An 11,200-nucleotide genomic window follows, 5' to 3' on the forward strand; every position below is an offset into this window, starting at 1 on the left:
AAACTGCACGTGTAAATCAGTGTTTACAGAGAGCACAGTGCCAGCACTGTGCCAGGTGTCTCAATAAACTGTGCATCGTCACAAAGCAAAACAACTCCCTAAGGCTTGCTCGTGTTGGCTTTTTTGTTCTACTTTTTTTTTTTTGGGGGGGGGGGACGACGACAGAGGACAGAAATTAATGAAGCGTGAATATCTAATCTGTTACATAGAGAGGAATGCTCAAGGGACTCGCAAGAACTTGTTTTGCTACATATTGAGCAACACCACATGGGAAAGCCTTGAAATTAGAGCAAATGCTTGAAGCCAGGGCGTAGCTGCCTTTTGGAACTTGTCCTTCGTGAGCCTCATTTTATTAGAGAGCAGACCTTTGCATCATCAGCCAGCATTCAGACCTGGACTTTACTTGATGACATTTCAGTATGGTGGTTACCATGGCTTTAAATAAATAAGGGTAAGTGTGAAATTACCACTCATTGGGCAAAACAGGGAGGGGCACGGTTTCCAGAGAAGACGAGTTTAGAAGACACTTAAGCAGTAATATTAAAACAAAACAAGATGAAAAGCATCCTGAAGAGCAATATTAATTCTCCCCCACTTCAACATACAATGAATATCAACATTAAATAATCTCTCGTACTTAACTTTTATTCCTTCCCTGGATTCCTTGCTTTCTACAGCTAACATCTCTAATTATTACCATGGGGAACAGGATAAAAAATGTACTTGGTATTACATACTATTGGCCTGCTGGGAGCGTGACATCGCACTGCACACCACAAATACACCACAGATACACCAGCCTGCGCTGTGATTTCAGCCACAGTGTGCGCAGGGCTTTAAAACACCACAGGGAGTTACAATACCACGTCAGTAACTGGCACAAAATGGTCTGAACTGGTGACGTTCTGACACTTGGGCAGCATGCTAGAAAGCCCTGCCCTGCTGAAGGTGTCACCTTGCAGACTGTAAGTAGAGTAGGTGTCCTAGGTCCCTAAGGCCTATGTGACATGCTATATATAACGAGATGAGTTTAACTCTCTGGAAGTCAGTGTCTTCCCACCGTTTCTCTACAATGCACCTTTCTTTGATGGATATTAATACACAGAATGGTAAAAACTGGAAAAAGAACAAGAGCTCAGCTGTCGACTCCGTTCATTCAGAGAGGCAAGTTTTCTATCAGTGTCATTTCAAGTTTCCAGGGAAGAAAGGGAGGATATCCTAAACACGCTCTCCTGAGCAGCCCATTAACTTTACTCTGTGCCACCATGCCGCTCGTGTCCAGCACTGCAAGAAAACCTGGTGGTTTATGAAACAGAGGAGAGGAAAAAGGCTGTGAAGCGCAACTCGCTATCCTTTGAAAGGCTCAGCATGAGCCACAAGGCTATCTGTGTAAGTTTTTTTTGTTTTGTTTTGTTTTGTTTTTAATAGACTGTTCATCCTTAAAAGCCAACCCCCTGTGTCAGGCTGAAGGGCTGTGCACCCCTTGAGGTGGCAGGAAGCTTTCTGGAAAGGACAGAAAAATGTTACCAAACACTTCTACAACATGCAAGCTCCTGGTTATGATTTTTACAAAGATCAGTGCACAGCCTATTCCACTCTGAACTCGTTTTTAAACCAATAAGTGGCAGTAGAAGTTAAGTCTTCTCAGTAGTTCACGAAATATCAGAACCTAGCAGCGCACTGGAGCACAGAGAACTGGTCACATCCATAGTCCACCATCACTCCGAAGCCTTCCTCCAGAAATCATAATTTCTCCAGAAAAGGTACTTAGCCAGCACATAGGATTCTTGGCAGTATTTTGGACCATCTTTCTTGCCAGTAGAGAATCCACAGAAAAGTTCGGTGTACAGCTAGCCACAACACAGACACAGACCTTTCGACAGGCACAAAAGCAAACGGCAGGCAGGTAATTATTCAGGGCCAAACCCCTGCAATCATTATGTATAGCAACCTTCCCTTCACTTTGCAGTAAATCACTACACACGAGCTGCAGCACTTCAGATCGCAGTACGACTAAATGTGACTTTAAAAGTAGGTGATCTTTTGGCATTAATTTAACATGGCAGGATTTGACAGTCCCTCCAGTTTGACTGGCAATCTAAAAAATCCCCTTGCGATCACATGCGTTGCTGTGACTTAGTTTTCTTCTGGGAAAACTCGGCCCCTGCAATGAAAATGATGGTGCCTCATGGCATACCACGATGAGTGCTGCTATTGGAGCTGGGAGGACACCACAGAGAGCAGGACCCCAGCGTAAGGGCTCACATCTCACATCTACTGGAGACACAAGACGCTTTCATGCAGCACTCTCACATTGGTGACACACTTTTACAAGACTACTCAAAAGAAATCTGCATTTGGAAACAGCCAGAAGATGGCCACATGTGCAGTGGACTGTGTGAACTTCCAATCCCAGATCCAGTCTGCAACGGCACTGATAAGGAGAGCAAGCCTTCTGGCATGCCAGAGCTGAGGAACGGTGCTGCCAGCCTGAAGCAAGCAGTGGGGATCAATGCACGCTGCCAGTCAACAGGGTGGCGTCTTGGAAAGATGCCCTCGCTGTAAATTTTAGATGTAGAGGATTTTATACCGTTAGCAGCATGCAGGCCACAGCAGGCTCTCCACAGTGCACCGAATTTTAATGAAGCCCACATTTAGGTTGTCACACGCGGCCACTCCATGCAGAAGTCACCTCTGAGTTACTAACAGGCACCGTGAAGAGAGAGGTGTCACCGCATAAACAGCTGCAAGCCTTTTCATCAGCAGCCCGGGGAAAGAGAGACCTTGGAAATAAGCGGGCAGAAGTAACTGAGAACTAACAAGACCTCTCGTCTACCATAACGCACCATAGTGGCCTAAATCTTCCTAAATTCAGACTTAATTCATCAGCACCTTCTCAGTACAGTTTCGCCACGCGTGGCAAGATTTTATAAGGTTTATAAGAAATGTTCCTTTGACAAAATCCAGAATCTTACATCTCTCCTATGGAACCAGGTAGAGTAAATCCTGATGCAGCACCACAGCAAGCAATTATGGCTTTCAAAAGATCAGTAGCCACATGCAGGACTGTTACGCGCAGTGAAGCCTTCCTGTTCAAGGCTTTTTCTGCTGATGCAGAGAAGTGTTTTAAAAAGCGGGGCCGTGACAGATGTTACCATCCACCTGTGCTGGAATGCACGCAGTCACTGCACAAAACGCTGACCAGAGGAAGTGAGCAGAGAGGGGCAGAACAGCCGAGGAATTCTCCCAGCGCTCTCCCAGTTACAGTAAAACAGCAAATAAATTACTTGGGAAATGGAAGTGGTTTTGTACAAGTCAAGCGCGTACGCAGAGATGTCACATTCCACTTTCTGTCCTTGCTAAACACAGAAAGTTAGAGAATCAAGTAGAGAAGGAACAAAAGCTGGTCAGCAGCAGTTACAGCTGCACAAGAATAAACAACAACAACAAAAAAGTAAATCATTGCTTTTTCTGCTTTAAAATCCAGAAGGACGACAAAAGCACATTGAAGATTGACTTATGTTACAAGCAGATGAATTTCTTCTCGTATATTAATTTTGGATACAGAGAAAGGTTCCCTACGAAGTTGCAGGACTCAGGCTGTTCAGACTCACACTGCAGCAGGCAAGCCACTATTTTCAGCGCTACGAGCAATTCGGGTTGCTGTGCCTCCACACTTCAAACGCCACAGAAGAGCGCTATGCAACAACAGGTATTTATAATTCCACTTCAAACTCCTGCAGATCGCCTTGAGGCTTAACTTTGGGCGACTGCTCCTTTCTCAGAAGTCAGATGGACACGCCGAGCTGGACAACTACAGGAATAAAACAACAGGGCAGGCATCTCATGACTTGTCTCAGTCATGACACGAACGCAAACCCAGATGACAGAGGACTGCTGTATGGCCACTCTTTGTTCCTCCAGAGTGCATGAAATTCAACAGTGATTTATGATGTGCGGCGAGGAGCCCAAATTCCTAGAGGTATTTGAGACCAGAGGCTCATGAGAAAATTGCCACCACCACGAGACTCAGCCCAGTCAGTAACGGGGATGCGGCACTACCACAGGCCCACACCTCTCGGGGCATGTGAAGGGATTTTTGGGGATTTTGCTCCCCAGGCCTGCCGGGTTGATTCCCCCGAGCCACGGTGGGAGCTGTCAGAACCACTCACCAACCACACAGACCTGCCTGGGCAGCTCGAGACACCGACGGACGCCAGGGAGGGAGCAAATCCATCAACTCCTAGTGATGGCGTTGCTTGATGTGGCGGCAGCAGGGCACGTCCCCCACATGGACATAAAGCAGGCGCAGTGCCGGTGGCAGCTGCCCCAAGCCTCTGCCCCAGGAAGGGTGAACACTCCCCTAAACCACAAATACTCCTATTCACCAAGACAGAAGGGATCTGCTAACGATTCAAGGAAACAAAAGTCATTTATGGATCAAGCCATTTTGCCGTAGCACCTCAACAGAAAGGCAACTCAAATCCAGACCAACACATCAAGCATCTTCAAAGTCTGCTGACGATCAGCGTGCCAAATGCACACAGCAGCAACATCCCAACAACCAGGACAGATAAAGGAGGGGACCGCACAGTCCCCAGAGCAGAGGCTACACCTGGGGCAAGGAAACAAAGAGGAATGCTCATTTGTCACAGGTTCATACCTGAAACACAAAACCAGATCAGAAGGGCATGAGAGTAGCCTGCACTATGAGAGTCTTTGTAGGGACACACACAAGCATAGCAAAACATGGTCTAGGTTTGAAGGATGGAGAACAATACTAAAAAGAAGAGCTCTGAGAGTCCAACTGAACTTGAACTGATTTTTTACAGTGACTCTTACACACCCTGCACACCTGCACTTACTGAAGATGAGCTACATTGATCCAAACCAAACAAGCAGACTGGAAAAATTTTACCGGGTATCACACTTTTAGCATTTCACAGTGATGAAAAATTCAGGCTGAATATCAAAACAGAAGTTCAAGGATACGGAAAGGAAAAACGCTGCAATGAACTGAATTAAAGAAAATAAAAAAGTACAACCTAAAGAAGACATAATTAAAGATAGGAACACTACAAGGTGACAGTCAGAGTACTGATACATTTTAGAGGACAGTAATTGAAGAAGTGAAAACCTGAAGCAACGATGCCTGGCAGCTGCAGAAAGCAAGCACTCCTGAGCCTTGCTCTATTGTTTTAAACCGCTAGGTGTTCAGGCTGTCCATTTGTCCACCTGCTGGGGATCACCAACCTCTTGCAAAATCAGTAGGGAAAAAAAAAAAAAAGAATTAAGAAAACACTATTCTCAGTTTTCGGTCACATCCCCAGCCTGGCAGAGGGCCGGGTGGAGCAGGCAGCCCCAGCAGCAGCCTCCTGTCAGCCACCAGTTTAACAGGGCCGGACTGTCAGCACTTCCATCGCCCAACACGTGCCAGCCGGGGCGTAAAGCAGGCTATTAAAAAAAAGTTTGCAGGCGGGATCTTTGAGAGGGCTGCTCATGCTGAAAGCTGAGAGGCAACGCGTGGCACTTGCTGGCTTTGACAGCAACACGCTGCCCCGGGGTCAGGAAGGGAGACAGCAGGGGCTGCTGTGTTTTAGGGTTCACCCACGCCTCCCTGGGCATCGCTAACCTGCTCTGACCAAAGAGCAAAGAACAAGCACAGCCTGCCCCCTGTCCTGCCACAGGGTCTTTACCTAGCCCCAGACTCATCCTCAAGCACAAGAACTGAAACTGCGCTGCCCATACTTGTAATTTTCATGTATTTTCCGAGATTCTTTAAAAAAAAAGTTATACTCGCTACACGTGCAGTAAAGACAAGCACCTCGCATCAGCGGATTTCCCCAGGTGGCATTGCCTCTCCCACCAGGGAAAGCACATCAAGGGTGGCCAAAAAAAAAAAAAAAAAGTCTTTATCAGTTTCTCCAGTCTTGCAGCAACTTTGCAGACAGGTGATGTCTGCCACATAGTAAAAACTGCTTTGTACCCGGTCGTTATGCAGCAGGCACTGCTATCAGGATGCCTTCAAGAACTCTTCAAACCCACACTAAGATCAGAATTATTTTGTCCCTGTTCACCAAGCATTTCTAAAGCAGCTCTACCAGCCAGCAGAAGGTACCGTGACACTCGACCATTTAAACCCCCCCAAAACAGGCTCCGGTGACGTGATTAAAACAGTTACAGAATGATTAATATGGCTTCTACCTGATTTGCATATGCATTAAGAAAAGAAACCTCCTCGGCGCATCTCGGCTCCAGCGCCCCGGCCTCCAGGTGTGCAGGGGTGGCAGCGAGCTGGAGGGGCAGGACCACCACGGCTGAACCTTTCCAACAGACAGCAGCGCTTGCCTGTCACTAACGAGAGCACAAAAATAAAGATAGAAAAAATAAAATAAAATAAAATAAAATAATGACGAGTCCATCCCAGGCTCTCTTCTTGGATTTCCAAGCACGGAGCGCAGCCTTCCAGGAGAAGCGAGGCGGACGTCCAGCGGCTGCAGAAAGGTGCAACAGAGCCGAGCCATGGCCGGGACACACCTGAGGATGCCCGAGCCCCTGTGCTTCCCCACGCAGCCCCCTGCTTTCACCAGCCTCACGTCTTGTCCCAGCTGCAGCCGGATCTGCTCAGGAGGAGCTGTGCTCTCGGCGGGTCACCTTCACGCTCCGACAGACCATTCCCTCTGCACCATCCACAGGGCTCAGCAGCGCTGCACGGGCGGGGAGGGATGCTCAAAACCACGCGGGAGGGAGCCACAGAAGCAAGGCAGGCAGCAGGACCGAGCGAGGGATCTACAGCTTTCAGAGAACTTATTGAGGATTATGTCTAATTGACCAGAGGGAGGGAAAAAAACAAAAAAAAAAAAAAAAAAAAAAAAACAACACACACACAAAAACCAAAAAGTTCCTGTGCCGCTCTCTTCGGCTAGTAAAATCTTGACAAAGAAATAAAGCACGTCAGTTCTTCCCAGCCAGAAATTCACTTCATATTCTAGCACTGGCTCTTTCAGCCTCCAGCGTATTGCAGGAAAAAAAGTTTCTTTAGAACAAAGCAGACCGAGAAGAAATGCATACAGGTTTCTACCGAAAAATAAATCTCCTTCTCCGTAGTATTTCTGTGATTTATTCAAACAGAATACAATGGAATTACCGTTCTCGTAGCAAATCCGCCCCAAATCTGAGCCCTTTTCTGTATAGCACGGGATCGTTACTATACTACGCAAAGAGCAAACACTACTGGAATGTACACAGTGAAAGAAAAAGAGTAAGTAAAGCTCTTCTTGCCAAGGTAACTGTTTTCACCACTAACGTGTTATCTATAAAAATAAGGTCTAGGCAACGTCCAAAAGTGTTCAAGTTTCAATAAATAACTATCAATGCCCCAGATTTGCACTGGCACGAGAAATATGGAGCTAACAGTTCAGAAAAGTATTTCCACACGACTCAGTCGGCAATGCATCTCGTCCCGCCTAAGATTTACAACAAAACCATTCTCCTCCCTCCAGGGTTCGACTTTAGACCTGCAGCCGCTCAAGGGCGAGAGCTCCCACCCGGCTGCCTTAGCTCTCAGTGGCAAATTAAAGCTCTAGAGAAAGACGGTATTTAAAAAAAAAATAATTATTTATCGATACCAGGAAAATATACATAGCCATGTTGTTGTGTTTTAAATATATATATATATACACACGCACATCTTTTCCAAAGGGTACGATTCTGGGTTCTTTTTGTTGTTGTTGTTGTTGTTTTTCGGTTGTTTTGTTTTCTCCAAACTGTGAAAAGCTTATCCATCGCTATACACTTCCTAAGGTATGGTGTATTAGGAAACATATATATATTTATATATATATATATATATTTTTTTTATCCCCACGTGAAAAATAAAAGCTCAGTCTTTCTGTAAACAGGAATTACCTTAATCTTCCGAAATCTCCACAGACCTCAAGCACTTCACTCAACAAACACCTGACCCTGCTCCCACACACACACACACACCCAGCCCCCCAGGCCCGGGGGGGGGGCTCCGAAAGGATGCAGGGGGGCTCCCGGAGCACCCCGTGCAGCGGGTGTAGGGGGCTTTCAGGGGTCGCTCAGCAGGCTCCGCTGCTCTCCGGGGCTGCGGGCGGCTCCGCGGGCGGCTCCCGGGGCGGCGCAGCGGCGGCGGCGTTGATGTGGCAGCCGGAGGAGAGGTGGCTGCGGACCCGTCCCTGCAGCTGGGTGACCTGTGCCCGCAGCAGGTTGGCGGTGGCGGCCAGCTCGGCGTTCTGCCCTTTCAGCGCCTTCACCTTCTCCTCCAGCCGGGCGATGCGCTCCAGCTTGCGGCGGCGGCACTTGGAGGCGGCGATGCGGTTCCGCAGCCGCTTGCGCTCCGCCTTCAGCCGCTCCTGGCTCTCGGCGTCCAGCGGCGACAGCGACGGCGGCGTCGGGGCGCTGCCACCAGCACCGGCACCACCGGCGGCACCCGCAGCACCTCCTCCCTCGCCCGCGGGCACCTCGGGCACAGTCTGCGGCTCCTCCAGCGCCCGCGACGGCGGCAGCCGCCCGCCGCCCAGCCCCGCCGCCCCGAAGGGCAGCGGAGGAGGAGGAGGAGGAGGAGGAGGAGGAGGCGGAGGGGCTGCCGAGGCAGCGGGGTAGGCGCTGCCGGAGGGGCTGAGCGGCCCGGCAGGGTTGAAGCTGCTGAGGTTGGTGTAGACAGCCGGCGGCTCGGCGGCGGTGCCCGCAGCAGCAGCAGCAGCCCCCGGGCGAGCCCCCGGGCAGCAGGGCCCCGGCGGGGAGAGCGGCGGGGCGGCCAGCAGCTGGTTCTGCTTGTGCAGGTCGGCCAGCGCCTTGACGAAGCCGTCGGCGAAGCCCTCCTGCTCCTGGGTGACGGGCTGGCGGTAGAGGAACGTCCCCGCTGACGCTGAGGAGCCTGCCCCGGCCGCCGCTCCCCCCGCCGCCGCCGGCCCCGGGCTGCCGGGCGCCATCCCCGCGCCGCCCTGGATCAGCAGCTGCTCCAGGTCGGCGGCCGGCGGCAGCTTCAGCAGCGGCAGCTCCGCCGCAGAGCCCAGCGCGGCCTCCGGGCCCCCGCGGCTCCCCGCAGCCCCGGGGCCGGCCGCGGAGCCCGGAGCAGCCGGAGGAGGAGGAGGAGGAGGCGGCGGCGGCGGGGCGGCGGCGGGAGGCAGCAGGCGCAGGGCCGCGGCGCTGCCTCGGGCGCTGCCGGGCGGGCGCAGCGCGAAGGGCCCCGGCAGCGGCGAGGGGGCGGCGGGCGGCTTCTTGGCGCTGCCCAGCAGCAGCTTCGGGCCCCCGGCGGCGGCGGCTGCCGCAGCTGCGGCTGCCGCTGCTGCGGCGGCGGCGGCGGCTTCGGGTCCGGCGGCGGCGGCGGTGGCGAAGCCCGGCAGCGGCACGAAGTCGGGCAGCAGCTCCAGCCCCTCCTCGGGGTAGAAGGGCGCCTCCATCTTCACGGCGGCGCGCCCGCTCCGACCGCCGCTCATGCTGCCGGGCGCCGCCGGGCCGGGCCGGGCCGGGCTCCGCTCCGTGCCTCCTCCCCGCCCTGCCCCGGTCCCGGTCCCGGTCCCGGTCCCGGTCCCGGTCCCTGCCCCTGCCCTGCCCGCCCTGCGGCCTCGGCTGGCGGCGGGGACTGAGCCGCCGCACGGCGCCGCCGGCCGCACGCCCCGCCTCGGGGGGACGGAACCCGCACTGCTGCGGCTCGGCCCCCGCCCGGAGGGGAGGGGAGAAATGGAAAAGGAAAAGAGGGAGGGGAGAGGAGAGGAGAGGAGAGGAGAGGAGAGGAGAGGAGAGGAGAGGAGAGGAGAGGAGAGGAGAGGAGAGGAAAAAGAGAAAATTAAAAAAAAAAAGGAAAATAAAGGAAAAGAAAAAAGAAAGAAGAAAGAGAAAAAGAAAAGAAAAGAAAAGAAAAGAAAAGAAAAGAAAAGAAAAGAAAAGAAAAGAAAAGAAAAGAAAAGAAAAGAAAAGAAAAGAAAAGAAAAGAAGAAAAATGAAAAGAGAAGAAAATAAAAGAAAATGAAAAGAGAAGAGAAGAAAGGAAAAGAGAAAAATGAAAAGAGAATAAAAGAAAAGGAAAGAAAAGGGAAAAATGAGAGAGAAGAGAAGAGAAGAGAAAAAGGAAAGGAAAGGAAAGGAAAGGAAAGGAAAGGAAAGGAAAGGAAAGGAAAGGAAAGGAAAGGAAAGGAAAGGAAAGGAAAGGAAAGGAAAGGAAAGGAAAGGAAAGGAAAGGAAAGGAGAAAGGAAAGGAAAGGAAAGGAGAAAAAAAAGGAAAGAGTAAAAAGGAAAAGAGGAAAGAAGGAGAAAAACCTTTAGAGATGGGTTTTGAAAGGTGTTAAGCGTCTTGTTAACACGACTGAAATGCGCAGGTTCCGCTTTCCAGTTTGGGGGCTGTTTGCTGCCTCCATCTGAGCCAGTTCCCCGCTGCCCCTCTCCAAGCCTCTGAGATTCTTACGGGATGAGGGAAGCGTTTCCCACCCAGTCCTTTGGAAATCCCTGCTGCTCGGGATGCTAGCATGATCCCGGCCGAGCTCGTGCTGACGCAGACGTGGGGCAAAGACGCTGATAGCAGGCGAGGAAGGACTTTGCCCCAGACACACCTCTTCGGGGCCGTAAGGGGCAGGAGTCCAAGTGCACCAACGCCTTCGTGGCCTTGGCTCACCTACCTTGGGGCACCGAGCCTGCACCGAGGCCGTCGCTCCCGGCCCGGCTGTGCTGCAGCTGCTCCCTGCTCCAGCCACACCTCCGGGGAGGCCTTGGACCTGCGCTGGGGCTCGGTTTCCCTTCCAGTTTCTGGAACCATCTCCTGCAGGACTCGCAGGGTGGACCTTGCACCCATCCTGTCACCTTGCCTTGCCTGGGCGTGCCGGCTGGCTCCTGCTCTCAAGCGCCCGCCTGGCGCAGACGCCACAGGACCGTGACAGTGATGCTGGGCCCCCTGCTGCAGATCAGCACCTCGCTGGTCGTTGCTGCTCACCCAGACTGTGTTTTGTCTCCAGAAAAGGGAGATGGAAGGACCACGGTGAGGAGGAAAACCACCAGGCAAGAACCTCTCACCTGGAGAGAAGGAGGATGGTGCACGTGTCTGTGTGCTCCCCTGCCTCGTGGCACAGGGGCCTCAGCCTCCTGCCCCAGCTCACGCAGCCTTCCTGCCTCCCCGTGTGGGGACGGTGCTGAGGGGAGGCTGACAGGGAGAAAATGACCTCCCAGAGGCAGGAGGGCAGAG

General features: G+C 52.0%; 1 protein-coding gene across 1 annotated transcript; it reads right to left on the reverse strand.

The window, feature by feature from the left end:
- Positions 1-7,104: 7,104 nt before the first annotated feature.
- LOC309889827 (transcription factor Jun-like) lies at positions 7,105-9,610 on the reverse strand. The gene has a single exon (XM_082782892.1). The coding sequence runs from the start codon at positions 9,462-9,464 to the stop codon at positions 8,085-8,087; it is 1,380 nt and encodes a 459-aa protein (XP_082639018.1). The 5' UTR covers positions 9,465-9,610; the 3' UTR covers positions 7,105-8,084.
- Between the last annotated feature and the right edge of the window lie 1,590 nt (positions 9,611-11,200).

Source organism: Aythya marila (genome assembly GCF_965140915.1).
Source record: "Aythya marila genome assembly, chromosome: Z".
Classification (NCBI taxonomy): domain Eukaryota; kingdom Metazoa; phylum Chordata; class Aves; order Anseriformes; family Anatidae; genus Aythya; species Aythya marila.

Coding starts and splice junctions, on each gene's coding strand:
- LOC309889827 (XM_082782892.1), bottom strand. CDS start 9,464: ATGAGCGGCGGTCGGAGCGGGCGCGCCGCCGTGAAGATGGAGGCGCCC.